The sequence below is a fragment of the Oncorhynchus mykiss genome, chromosome 3 (assembly GCF_013265735.2).
Source record: "Oncorhynchus mykiss isolate Arlee chromosome 3, USDA_OmykA_1.1, whole genome shotgun sequence".
Taxonomy (NCBI): Eukaryota; Metazoa; Chordata; class Actinopteri; order Salmoniformes; family Salmonidae; genus Oncorhynchus; species Oncorhynchus mykiss.
This window is the reverse complement of record NC_048567.1, coordinates 6974266-6988513: the sequence shown is the minus strand read 5'-3', so window position 1 is coordinate 6988513 and position 14248 is coordinate 6974266. Positions and strand designations below refer to the sequence as shown.

At 41.9% G+C, this 14248-nt stretch overlaps 2 protein-coding genes across 4 annotated transcripts; one reads left to right on the top strand and one right to left on the bottom strand.

Moving 5' to 3' along the window:
• Nucleotides 1–746: 746 nt before the first annotated feature.
• LOC110508323 (restin homolog) lies at nt 747–9019 on the bottom strand. 3 transcript variants are annotated; one of them, XR_005040328.1, is made up of 6 exons: nt 8890–9019; nt 6417–6714; nt 1971–2025; nt 1411–1528; nt 948–1218; nt 747–892 (listed from the first exon to the last, which is right to left on the bottom strand). XR_005040328.1 is itself a non-coding variant. In XM_021588758.2 (5 exons), exons 1-5 carry the CDS (start codon nt 8940–8942, stop codon nt 1185–1187), a joined length of 558 nt encoding a protein of 185 aa, XP_021444433.1. In that variant the 5' UTR covers nt 8943–9019; the 3' UTR covers nt 747–1184. The 3 variants fall into 3 exon arrangements, 2 of the variants coding, with proteins under 2 accessions (XP_021444433.1, XP_021444442.1); XM_021588758.2 differs by having other exon boundaries at nt 747–1218; XM_021588767.2 differs by lacking the exon at nt 8890–9019 and having other exon boundaries at nt 747–1218; nt 6417–7022.
• A 305-nt stretch (nt 9020–9324) lies between these two features.
• Nucleotides 9325–12351, top strand: zgc:174935 (pollen-specific leucine-rich repeat extensin-like protein 1). The gene is made up of 5 exons (XM_036967226.1): nt 9325–9770; nt 9852–9906; nt 10797–10911; nt 11039–11445; nt 11888–12351. Exons 1-4 carry the CDS (start codon nt 9471–9473, stop codon nt 11433–11435), a joined length of 867 nt encoding a protein of 288 aa, XP_036823121.1. The 5' UTR covers nt 9325–9470; the 3' UTR covers nt 11436–11445; nt 11888–12351.
• The last annotated feature ends 1897 nt before the right edge of the window (nt 12352–14248 follow it).

Sequence of the window (14248 nt, the reverse complement as noted above, 5' to 3'; positions counted from 1 at the left end):
GAGACTGTAACACAGACTGAGAAAGTAACTGGAATTTACAGATAAACAAAAAGGAGAGCAGTCGTTGATAATATCAATCAAATCCATCCAGTTTAATACAATCATTCAGGGAGACACCTCCAGAACAGAAGCATAGAAAATGTCCAACGGGGCTTTTGGAGACAGAACCTTCCTATTCTAATCAGACAGTACCAAATGTCAATGTCAATACAAAAGACAGTGACTTTGCCGGCTGCTACAGAATCACACAATGTTCATGTCATCAATACAATAATAATCTGTGTGTTCTCGGTCCTTGTACCTTCAGTAGCTCAGGTCTAGTGACCATCAACCCATACAAAAGTGAGTCTCACAAATAGAACATTGGAAAACATGTGTATTATAGAAAGGGAAAACATATACATATGCTAATCATTGTGTTAATTACTGTGAACTGAATATTCACTTTATTCATCTGAAATTTTCCCATTACCCACACAGGGCAATGTTCTACTCTGATTAACGCACACGTCCATCATAAATCTATACACTATATAGGTAAATCATACATCTATGCACTATAAAAGCCAATCATAGATCTATGCACTATAAAGGTCAATCATAGATCTATGCACTATAAAGGTCAATCATAGATCTATGCACTATAAAGGTCAATCATAGATCTATGCACTATAAAAGTCAATCATAGATCTATGCACTATAAAGGTCAATCATACATCTATGCATAATAAATATTTAATAGACAATTGAACCAGATGGGCATGCACCTTCACACTTCTTTAGAACTCTTCTCTAGAACCTTTGCAACATTCAGAAGTCACCTCAGAGACACCTTGCTCCATCTCTGAGGGAATTAGCCCTAACCTCTTTCAGTCATTCCTACATTAATGTCCTGTACCATAGGATGAAACTCACTAATTAAAAAATGTAATGTCTCCCTTCCTTACCTGCATACACAAACTAACAGTGTACTGTATGTAATGAAGACATGACATTCAGACTGGGTTTTCCAAACCCTTCTTGTTTTTTATTTTCCTGAGTATTGAGAGGTACAGTGAAGTGAAGGTGGTTGTAGGTGGGGAATGTTATGAGCTGCACAACGATGATGTGTATGGGTGTGTGTGCATCACGGCAAGCATGAGGGAGGGAGGGAGAGATGGAGGCTGATAGTCTATTCCAAGTCTTCATTTTGGGGCCTCTGTGATTCCACACAGCTTCCTGATAAACAACAAAGAAAACAACAACAACAACCATTCGTTATCAATAGCATGTGAGCACCCAGTAACCACAGAACTACACGACACACAGTACACCGTGACCATAGAAGTCTTTCATTATGGTGACCACAAGCCTGTGTTACTGGGTGTTTGTGAGTGTGCCTGAATGCCTGGGTGTGTATCTGCTCTTTACCGTCCTTCCTCATTGGTCTGGTCCACAAAGGCACACAGTGCCTTGTCCCGCTCCAGAATCTGCTGTTTCAACGCCTGGATCTCCTCCTGAGCTTTCTTCTTCTGTGCTTCTTGATCATCTAGAGGAGGAGCGAGGGATAATGAGAGAGGGGTGGAAAGCGGGAGGGTAGGAAAAAAGACAGAAGGAAATGGGTAGATAAGGAAGAAAGGGTATTGAGAGAGAGGTGGTAAGGAGGAGAGAAAGACATGGAGGGAAATGGGGAGGGCAGGAAAAAATGTATTGAGAGAGAGAAAGGTTGTGAGGTATGGGGTCCACTCAACAACCAAGAATTCACAAAATGGAACAAACACCAAATTGAGACTTTGCATGCAGAATTCTGCAAATATATCCCCCGTGTAAAATATAAAACACCAAATAATGCATGCAGAGCAGAATTAGGCTGATACCCACTAATGATCAAAATCCAGAAAAGAGACGATAAATTCTACAACCACCTAAAAGGGAGCAATTCATGACTGAGCTGACGGTATCCCATCACTGCAGTAAAATAGCCATCGTACCTTTAACTTTCTGAAGAGCCGCCGACGCGTCAGTCTTCTTTTTCTCTGCATCGGCCTGAGGAGAAAAAAAGAGGGGAGATGAGGAAGATGAGGAAGATGAGGACCGGTATTAGAAGCATTGTGGGCCTTGTCTAGCTAGGCCTTATTAAGGGCTACATAATCCTTCATAATATGCACTTTGTTTAAAGTGTGACTAATAATATTTGTGACTAATAAGTGAGAACAACATTTAATTGCTGACTGATCACTGCTAAGAGAATACCTGGCAGAATTCCTCTCACATGCCACTCAACACAAAACATACCTTCAGAAAGTATTCACACCCCTTGACGTTTTCCAAATTTAGTTGTGATACAAAGTGGGATTCAAATAGGTTTAATTGTACTTTTTTCGCCAACCATCTACACAAAATACTCTGTAATTCAAAAAGGAAAGTACAAAAATAAAAAAGTAATAATGGAAAAATAAACCACTAATATATCTTGATTAGATACTGTACGTATTCAATCCCCCTGCCAAAACATGTTAGAATCCTCTTTGGCAGCGATTACAGCTGTGAGCACACAGCTTTGCACATCTGATTGTACAATATTTGTCCATTATTCTTTAAACATTGTTAAAGCTCTTTCAACTTGTTTGTTGATCATTGCTAGACAGCCATTTTCATGTCTTGCCATAGATTTTCAAGACGATTCAAGTCAAAACTGTAACTAGGCCACTCAGGAACATTCAATGGCATCATGGTAAGCAACTCCAGTGTATATTTGGCCTTGTGTTTTAGGTTATTGTCCTGCTGAAAGGTGAATTTGTCTCCCAGTGTCTGTTGGAAAGCAGACTGAACCAGGTTTTCCTATAGGATTTTGCCTGTGCTTAGCACTATTCCATACATTTTTATCATAAAAAACTCCCTAGTCCTTGCCGATGACAAGCACACCCATAACATGATGCAGCCACCAACATGCTTGAAAATATGAAGAGTGGCGATGTATGGTGATGTGTTTTGTTGAATTTGCACCAAACATAAAGCTTTGTATTCAGGAGAAAAATTTAATTTATTTTCCTCATTATTTGCAGTATTGCTAAAGTGCCTTATTGGAAACAGGATTCCTGTTTGGAATATTTTTTATTCTGTACAGACTTCCTTCTTTTACTCTTTACTCTGTCCTTGAGGCTAGTTTTGTGGAGTAATTACACCGTTGTTGATCCATCCTCAGTTTTCTCCTATCACAGCCAATAAACTCTGTTTCATGGTGAAATCCCTGAGCGGTTTCCTTCCTCTACAGCCACTGAGGACGCCTGTATCTTTGTAGTGACTGGGTGTATTGATACACCATCCAAAATGTAATTAATAACTTCACCACGTTCAAAGGTGTCCTACCAAAAGGTGTCCTTCTTTGCGAGGCACTGGAAAACCTCCTTGGTCTTTGCGGTTGAATCTGTGCTTGAAATTCACTGCTGGACTGAGAGACCTTACAAATAATTGTATGTGTGGGGTACTTAGATGGGGTAATCATTATGTGGGGTAATCATGTTAAACACTTGTGGCACACAGAGTGAGTCCATGCAAAATCCCCATCAAAATCTGTCTGTTTAAGATATAGGTACTGTATGGGCTATGTCTCAATCCATTGCATCCACCTTGCGCATCTGCAGTGGAAAGTGGCAGAGCTACAATGCTGTTTGTCAGATCAGCATACATCCCGAAAATCGGTCTCCTCACGAAAACTTCTGTAGTGTCCGAACAAGTGTCATGGGGCTCATCTGAACGTAACCCTGTAAACGGGTCAAAAAATGAATGGAGGTATGGAAGTAGTTTTGTGCCAAAAAAAATGATTTCCTGAGTTTTCTTATATCTCCTAGATATAGGACAGACACATCAAAACCTTATTCCTTATTATTGATTTTTTGACTGTCTGTTTTGCGATTTATGAATGCGTTATTCAATGCGTTTCTATGGGCTATATTTTTCTTTATATACCTAAAGATATAAACAATTCCAAACAAATAGCTAAATAATCCATGGTATGACCATCTTAAAACAATTAGCTTAGCAGGAGCAGATTTTTACTCCTCAATTTATTTGGGCTTGCCATAACAAAGGTGCTGAATACTTATTGACTCAAGACATTTCAGCTTTTCATTTTTTACATATTTTTTTTTTACAATTTCAGAACACATAATATCATTTTGACATTTTGAGGTATTGTGTGTAGATCAGTGACACAAAATCTCAATTCAATCCATTTTAACTTCAGGTTGTAAAACAATAAAAAGTGAAGGAGTGTGAAAACTTTCTGAAGGCACTGTAATACAGTGGTTTGACTAACTCAGGAAAAGTAGGACCTTTCAATACTGAAACCCAACTGATCTACACCAAGATCTTCACAAACGTCGGCAACACCTACAACCCAAATACAGGTACAGTGGGACAAAAAAGTATTTAGTCAGCCACCAATTGTGCAAGTTCTCCCATTTAAAAAGATGAGAGAGGCCTGGAGAGAGGCCTTTTCATCATAGGTACACTTCAACTGTGACAGACAAAATGAGGAAAAAAAATCCAGAAAATCACATTGTAGGATTTTTAATGAATTTATTTGCAAATTATGGTGGAAAATAAGTATTTGGTCACCTACAAACAAGATTTTTGGCTCTCACAGACCTGTAACTTCTTCTTTAAGAGGCTCCTCTGTCCTCCACTCGTTACCTAGTGAATGACCTGCAGAGAGCTGGGACCAAAGTAACAAAGCCTACCATCAGTAACACACTACGCCGCCAAGGACTCAAATCCTGCAGTGCCAGACGTGTCCCACCTGCTTAAGCCAGCTAGAGAGCATTTGGATGATCCAGAAGAAGATTGGGAGAATGTCATATGGTCAGATGAAACCAAAATATAACTTTTTGGTAAAAACTCAACTCGTCTTGTTTGGAGGACAAAGAATGCTGAGTTGCATCCAAAGAACACCATACCTACTGCGAAGCATGGGGTGGAAACATCATGCTTTGGGGCTGTTTTTCTGCAAAGGGACCAGGATGACTGATCCGTGTAAATGAAAGAATGAATGGGGCCATGTATTGTGAGATTTTGAGTGAAAACCTCCTTCCATCAGCAAGGGTATTGAAGATGAAACGTGGCTGGGTCTTTCAGCATGACAATGATCCCAAACACACCGCCCGGGCAACGTAGGAGTGGCTTTGTAAGAAGCATTTCAAGGTCCTGGAGTGGCCTAGCCAGTCTCCAGATCTCAACCCCATAGAAAATCTTTGGAGGGAGTTGAAAGTCCGTGTTGCCCAGCAACAGCCCCAAAACATCACTGCTCTAGAGGAGATCTGCATGGAGGAATGGGCCAAAATACCAGCAACAGTGTGTGAAAACCTTGTGAAGACTTACAGAAAACGTTTGACCTCTGTCATTGCCAACAAAGGGTATATAACAAAGTATTGAGATAAACTTTTGTTATTGACCAAATACTTATATTCCACCATAATTTGCAAATAAATTCATTAAAAATCCTACAATGTGATTTTCTGGATTTTTTTTCTCATTTTGTCTGTCATAGTTGAAGTGTACCTATGATGAAAATTACGGGCCTCTTTCATCTTTTTAAGTGGGAGAACTTGCACAATTGGTTGCTGACTAAATACTTTTTTGCCCCACTGTATATCCCATGTCAGTTTACCTTCTAGTGTGTGTAATCTGCCACAGTGGTGAATGATGTGGTGATGTGGTAATCAGATCAAGTTGCCCTCTAATATGAAACACAAAACATTAACACACCCCACCTGATATACACCTCTACATGTAAAAATGTACGTATTACCTTGACTAACCTGTACCCCCGCCCATTGACTTGGTACTGGTACAACCTGTATATAGCCTTGTTATTGTTATGTAATTTTCTTGTGTTACTTTTGATAAAAACATTTTTACTTGAGTTTATTTAGTAAATATCTTCTTAACTCTATTTCTTGAACTGCATTGTTGGTTAGGGCTTGTAAGTAAGCATTTCACGGTAAGGTCTACTACACCTGTTGTATTCAGCGCATGTGACAAATTCCATTTGATTTGATGGTGATCGTGAATACAGGGCCCTTACATGAGGGTTAGGAGGACTAATGAATCTACAGAAAATAAATCAACTGACCATCATCATATCCAACACTCCCACTGTAAGTGAATTTGACCTATAAACAGATCACAAGCCAGTCTGTTGCCAATGGTTTCACAATGGATAGGAAGATTGTTTTAGTGCTGCCTTTGTTTCAGTGTTCTAATTCCTAATTCTCTGGTGAGACTTGGTACAGGCATTCTGTTAATGGATTATTATAGACCATAACACGAGTATAAACAGTGCTGTACCTTCTCTATGTAGCAGGTGTCTGTTTGCATAGTGTGTGTGTGTGTGTGTGTGTGTGTGTGTGTGTGTGTGTGTGTGTGTGTGAGCCTACCTTCTCTGTATGACAGGTCTTTAGACTCTTGTCCGCCTCGCCTGTGGCTTTAGCAGACTGCTCCTTCTTCTTAGTCAGCTCCTCTCTCTTGGTGTTGATGGGCTCCAGCTCACCATTCAGCTTCTGGATCTTCATCTTGACCTGGACGATGTCGTTCTCCTTCTGCTTGACCTGAGAGGAGCTCTCCAGAGCGCGGGCTTTAAGACCCTGCAGAGTCAGCTCCTGGCGGACCGCCTGGTACATCAACACCACCATCACACCCACGGCCAGAAACACTAGCGCAGACACAGCCCGCATACTGCTGGGACAGGACAGAGAGAAGGAAGGAGGTAGAGAAAGAGAGAGTGAGATGAGGCTCAAGTCAGGTCCAGTTTGTCTTTCTTGGTTGCTGTCTTGATCGGTCACTTCTCCACCATCCCCATAGTCAGCCTGTGTGTGTTGGAGAGTGTGTGTGTTCAAATTCCCTCTCTCTGGTTGCTGATGGCAGTCTGTCCACCTGTAACTGGTTCGTCCTGCTAGGCAGAATGTTTGGTCGACAAAGCAAATTCTACTTCCTTGTTTAACTACCACACTCCCACCGCTTTTATCTCCCTCCCTCCCCACTTCTCTTTCTCCCTCCCTTCCTCTCTTGCTCTCTCACTTTCTGTTTCAGAGGTCATGGTTAACAGATGCTCTCTCTCTATTGTTTATCTCGCTTTCATTTGCATTTAATTTCTCCTCCCTCTTCCTCTTAGAGGGTACACAGACAACCAGAGATTATGAAATTGTTCCATGTAGTAAGTCATCATTTAGGGTGCAGTGTGTGCTATGGGGAGATTTAAGATCATTAAAGTTCATATTCAGTTTAGAGTGATTAACACAATGTTTAGCATATTAGTATATATTATGTTCCTTCTGTAAAACACATGATTTCCAGTGTATGTGACACTCAAGGTGCGGGTTGATGGTCACTAGACTTGATACTGAATGTTATGGATTATTCTCATATCTGTTGATAGTGATTAACGCCAGACTGGATGTACAAGGACCGAGGACACACTGATTATTCATATTGTATTGATGACATTGTGTAAACACTGTATGATTCTGTAGCAGCTGGCAAAGTAGCAGCCTTTTGTTTTGACTTCCTACCAGCCTCACGGGCTGGTGTTTACTCTGGTGCTGTCTGATTAGGATATAAAGGGCCTGTCTCCAAGAGGCTGGTGTTTACTCTGGTGCTGTCTGATTAGGATATAAAGGGCCTGTCTCCAAGAGGCTGGTGTTTACTCTGGTGCTGTCTGATTAGGATATAAAGGGCCTGTCTCCAAGAGGCTGGTGTTTACTCTGGTGCTGTCTGATTAGGATATAAAGGGCCTGTCTCCAAGAGGCTGGTGTTTACTCTGGTGCTGTCTGATTAGGATATAAAGGGCCTGTCTCTAAGAGGCTAGTAAGACATTGGGATCATTTGAGTGGGAAGGGGAAAGCAACCGACTGTAGACAAAAGTTGAGGGGTGAAGTCAGGGGAGGTGCATCTGTGACAGCCGAAAGTCAGACACTGATGTGGTTTTTCAAACAGAAAAGCTCAGTGCAACATGGCAGTGTTCCTATTGTTTATAAAAGTTGTTCTTTATTATGTCAAAATAAACATGTCTCCAACCCGCATATCACACATTTACAAACTGAAAATATACAGTGCATTCGGAAAGTATTCAGACCCCTTGACTTTTTCCTAATTTTGTTACGTTACAGCCTTATTCTAATATAGATTACATTTTTTTTCTCCAATTCATCAATAAGCATGTGTGGCCGATGTGAAATGGCTAGCTAGTTAGCGGTGGTGCGCACTAATAGTGTTTCAGTCGGTGATGTCACTCGCTCCAAGACTTAGAAGTAGTTGTTCCCCTTGCTCTGCAAGGGACACGGCTTTTGTGGCGCGATGGGTAACGATGCTTCGTGGTTGATGTGTGCAGAGGGTCCCTGGTTTGAGCCCAGGTTTGGGCGAGGAGAGGGACGGAAGCTATACTGTTACACATGCACCCTGTAAGGAAGTCCAGGATCCAGTTGCAGAGGGAGGTGTTTAGTCCCAGGGTCCTTAGCTTGGTACATTTATATATTTCCTTACATATTTTTTACAACGGCGGGGGAGTTCCAAGATGGAGGCGCAGGTGGCTTTAACACAGCGCCCCATGTCAGTCATCTACTGTATATAAATTATTGGTTGTAACCAGATAAAAAAAATGTATTGACTTTACCAACGATTTCGCTCTGCTTTTTGTTTTACTGTAAATTCCTAGTTAATTGACTGGAAACATAGCTAGTGTGGCCTTACCTCAAACTGGCAGAGCTTTATAGGTTAATATGTTTGTCATGAATAAATGTTTATACTGGAACTAAATCAAAGGTAGCCGTAGCCTATAGGCTAGGGCGTGTTATAACAAATTATGATATCATTCCTAATTCGAGTTGCGCATGTTATACAGTATTATCACGTTACCTTTTTACGTTTATATTCCCTTGAATTCCGGAGTGCTGATGACTATTTTGCATTCATCCATTTACTTCCGCGTAGCAGTGCCAGGTTTGCTAGTGCTATCTGGGAGCCTTGGGACGTCCATACCCTAAATCCTAACCTTAAACCCTACTCTTACTCTAACCTTAACCATAATTCTTACCTAACTTTAAGAATGATTAACTATTTTAAAAGTCAACTTCAAAGGGAGGTAGGCCCATCCCAAGGATCCCAGATAGCATGACAGACCGTGACAGGTGGGCGGGCACGGGGATGGTTTTGGTGAAGCTCTCTCCAAAAGAAAAAAGAAGAAGAATAAGTGCGCTCTCCGCGGAGTCGACAGAAGCAGATGTTTCTGTTTTTCAGGGATATAGAATTTTCAACCTGACTTCCGTTTCACCTGAAAGCTGAAGCACAGACTCCGCTCAAGTACAGTGGGTGGCCACCTGTCCTTTCACACTCCATTGGTACTTCCGCTGTAAGTCTACGAGGACGTCGTCAACACTTCTGCGGAGCAGTCGAGAGGGACCAGCGAAAACGACTGTTCCTTGGTCAAACTCCACGGCATGATGAAGTCACAGGGTGTATTGGTGGGGGTGTCTCTGCTAACTAGCGTAGCTCTGCTGGGACTGATAAACGTGCGGCAGAAAGAAGAGATGAAGGAGCAGAAACATGTATCGTTCGAGACGATTAAACTGCGTGTGACCAGAGACGTACTGGGAGAATACCAACACGAGGTGATCAGAGCTCACAACCTGCTGGACAAGACCAAGGCTCAGGTGGATACTCTGGGGTCAGAACTCCCCCCACTGCAGGCTGCAGAGGCCAAGAAGAAGAGTGAACTGGAGGCATGCCAGGGAGAAAAGGTAAGGAAGGAGGGGTATGTCTGGGGTTTAGAGTGTACACAATTGATTTCCTGTGTGTGTTTTCTCTCTCTCCTGTCACAGAAACATGTCGCTGATGAGGTGGGGGCCATTGAGGCAGAGAACAGTAACTCTAAAAGTGAGTGTTTAAACACCTGAAACTATGGTTACATCAACACTGTTCTGAAAGGCTCTTCGCCTTATTACTGATACGACTATGATAACATGTATGATAGTTCACTGCTCCTCAATGAAGTGGATGTCGATTAAGACAGCTCCCCGCACCTCTGATTCAGAGGGGTTGGGTTAAATGCAGAAGACACATTTCTGTTGAATGCATTCAGTTGTGCAACTAACTAGATATCCCCTTTCCATTCACAGTGAACTAGAACATAAAAACAGGTTTAAAACCGGTCCATGACCAGTTCTAGTTGCAAGGTTTTTCTCTTCTAAATATTTGTGGATGAGAGACATCTTGTGGTGGAATAAGCTCATTGCAGGTCGCTGGGATTAAGAGTAGTATTAGTGGTATTCTGTAAATGCGACTGGTCTTATTGAATATGTTTTATTCACTAACCTGTCTTTTAGTATCCCCCTCTCTGTCCTGTAGCCTCTAGCTCCATGTTCTGCCTCTGTCCTGTAGCCCCTAGCTCCATATTTCTGTCCTGTAGCCTTTAACCCCCTGTTCTGTCTCTGTCCTGTAGCCTCTAGCCCCATGTTGTGTCCTATAGCCTCTAGCCCCATGTTGTGTCCTGTAGCCTCTAACCCCCTGTTCTGCCTCTGTCCTGCAGCCTCTAGCTCCATGTTCTGTCCTGTAGCCTCTAACCACCTGTTCTGCCTCTGTCCTGTCGCCTCTAGCCCCATGTTGTGTCCTGTAGCATCTAACCCCCTGTTCTGCCTCTGTCCTGTAGCCTCTAGCCCTATGTTGTGTCCTATAGCATCTAACCCCCTGTTCTGCCTCTGTCCTGTAGCCTCTAGCCCCATGTTGTGTCCTGTAGCATCTAACCCCCTCTCTGTCTGGTCCTGTAGCTGAGTTTGAGAAGCAAAAGGCTGCCTGGGAAGCAGAGATGACGTCTCTCAAACAGCAGGTGGTGCAGCGCAGCAAAGTGTGTGTCTTTGTGAAGAAGGACTCTGTAGAGGGAAGGTAAGAGACTGGGACTGGAGTCCTGAACATGGAACACCTCTATACATGTCCATCTGTATGTATACCTGTACACCACAGGCATATGGACACTTCACACACTAGCTCTATCTGTCTCTGACTCCCAAAGGAAACTGTGTGGAGATGAACCGCCTAAACAAGAGGCCGCTCCAAAACCAGATGCCCCCAAACCAGAAGAATCCAAACCAGATGCTCCCAAACCTGATTCTCCTAAAGAAGCCTCCAAACCAGACGAACCCAAACCTGATTCTCCTAAAGAAGCCCCTAAACAAGAGGCTGCCCCCAAACCAGAAGAACCCAAACCTGATTCTCCTAAAGAAGCCCCTAAACAAGAGGCTGCCCCCAAACCAGAAGAACCCAAACCTGATTCTCCTAAAGAAGCCCCTAAACAAGAGGCTGCCCCCAAACCAGAAGAACCCAAACCTGATTCTCCTAAAGAAGCCCCTAAACAAGAGGCTGCCCCCAAACCAGAAGAACCCAAACCTGAGGCCCCAAAGATGAGATGAGCAGAGCTGGGTATTTTTTGTTCTCTTTTTCTGTTAGCATTCCACTGATTTGTTTTCTCTTGATAGCATTAGGAAACAGCTTATAGCAGTGAAGATACATGTTATTATGTAGAAATGCCAGATAAGACGCAAAAACACCATCATAAAAAAAGTATTCTATCATTTAAAAGGATAGTGAAACTGTATTTGACTGAAATACTATCTTTTGAGTCTTGCTGTCTGGGACTGTATTAGAGTTGACTGTGGTGTCAGTATGATGTTGTTAACCAGCTTTATGATGTCCTAGTTATTATCCCCATCTCTCATTGTTGACAGAGGTGTGTGCATGACAGATGTGGGATCCGTCTTCTCTGGAACAATGTCTCATCTGTCAATCAGGATGTTGGTTCTATTTGCCTTTTATTGTGTGAAGGATGACTGACTCTTTCATTTTGACCTTTGTTTGTTTTTAGGGATGGACGAAGAGAACGGGAAGAGCCACGTGGAATCAAAGAAAAGACATAAGGAAGGCAGATGAAAAATGGAGACCTTCTGCAGGACATTTCTCTGTTCCTTTTTAAACTTGTTAGAACTTGTCCTTCATGCTACTTTAGAGTGTCTATTAACTACCATCTAACATGAGTGGATATTGAATATTTTTGTTAACCTTGTCCATTCCTCTCTCTCAGTATGACCCTCCCTCAGGGGGTGTTTGTGTGTGTGATTTGAACAAATGTGTATGTGTCACCAGTATCGACCAATCGGAAAGTCCAGAGCCTCTCTCTGTCACTCCTCATCATCCTCACTCTGTTACCCCCGGTGACGGTATTTTGCAGTGGTGGCGACCATAGCATTGACCAATCAAAAGTCCTGGATTAAACTAATGGTATTTCTGTTTGTCTGATTCTGATGTAATAAAGCTTAACCCTAAAGGAAAGTTTTGAATGTGGATTTGATTAACTATTGATACAGAACCATTTCATATTTAATGTGAGCACAAACATTGGCATTGTTTACTGTATGTTCTGATTCCCTCCATCGTTAAACATTTCAAGACAAATAACTAATAACAGCTGCTGGAGATCTGTTAGAGTATCACAGTAATGTAAAACTCATATAGAATGAAGTCACCTCAAATTTATTGGCACCCTTGATAAAGATGAGCAAACAGTACTATATAATAAATAATACAAATATTGCGCTATTGTATATTGTATGCTCAAATAAAGAAAATATTTATAGGAATACAATTGCTCAGAGAAAAATATTTTGTTGAACAAGTATTTATTTATTTTTATCTCAAAGACAAGTGTCAAAGTTGTCACACCTGTTTTCAATGCTTTGTGTACCCACACCTAGCCAGGATAATGTCTCTGAGCCTTTTTCTAGAATGTTTTATGAGCTTGAAGGATCTTAGGCCATTCCTCCATACAGACTCTTTCCTGATATCTGTTGGCCTGTGCTTATGGACTGGCCTCTTCAGTTCAAACCACAGGTTTTTTTTAGTCCGGAGACTGAGATGGCAATTGCAAAATGTAGATTTTTGTGGTCAATTAAGCATTTATTTGTGGATTTTTGATGTTTGCTTGGGGTCATTGTCTTGCTGGAAGATCCACTTGCGGCCAAGTTTCAGCCTTTTTGTCAAAACAATTTTGTACTACTTGGTAGAGTTCATGATGCTGTTGACCTTAACAAGGGCCGCAGGACAAGTGGAAGCAAAACAGCCTTTTAACATCAAAGATCCGCCACCATATTTTACAGTAGGTATGAGGTTATTTTCTGCATATGCATTCTTTTGACACCGAACCCAACACTGGTGTACATGGCCAAAGAGCTCTATTTCTTGTTCCAGTCAAAGTTCCCATGCCGTTTAGTAAACCCCAGGCGTTTCCATATGCTGGTTGCTCTCAGTAAAGGCTTTTGACTGAAGCCCTTCCAAATAGCCAACTGGCATGGAGGTGGCGTCTCATTGTAGATTTGGTGACCCGAAGATGCGACCAAGTTTTGCAATTTTACCACTATACCACTGGGGACAAGATATACTTGCATCTGATATCAGGCAAGTTTACCACTGTTCCAGTGGTTTTAAACTTCTAAATTGTTGCCTTAATAATGTTAAGTGGTATATTTGTTTATCAGAAAAAAAATTGTATACACTGCCTGATTTTATGAAAGTCAACAACCATGTCTCTTCTTATTTGTGAGTGCTTTGCCTTTTCCCATGGTGATGAATGACAGGGATTTTACATGCGTGTTACCTCATTTTTAATGCCCCAGTGAAACAGGAAGCCAAGGAAATCCACAATTCAGTTCATTAAACTGAGATCAACTTAAAAAAAGAAAAATGTTACTTCTGATAAAATATAACAATATTTAATGGTGCCAATAATTTAGACACGTGTCTTTTTGAGAATTACATGTTTTTCTCTGTGCAATGTATTGGTATAAAATGAAATAATTGTCCTTATTTTCTTCCATACAATATACTGTGGAGACCTCTGTCTTTCTGTCTCTCCATCCTGTTCACTCTGTCCTTTTATCTTTACCTTTCGCTTGCTCTCCCTCTCCTATCCATTTAATGTCCCCCTCTCCACCTTTCTCCCTCCTATCTCTTCCCCTCTGCCTCCCCCTTCTCGCTTTCTATTCCCCCCTACCTCCCTCCACAGATGACAATGCTCCCTTCAGGCTTAAATTAGGCCTAGCCAATTAGGGAGCTATCATTCCGCTCCAGCAAACTCACAAGGTCACTGTTACCGCCCAGCAACTTTAGGACAGGGAGAGCAGAGAGAGTGGGGAAAGGGGGAGGAGGGAGGGATAGGAGGAGGAGTGGACCT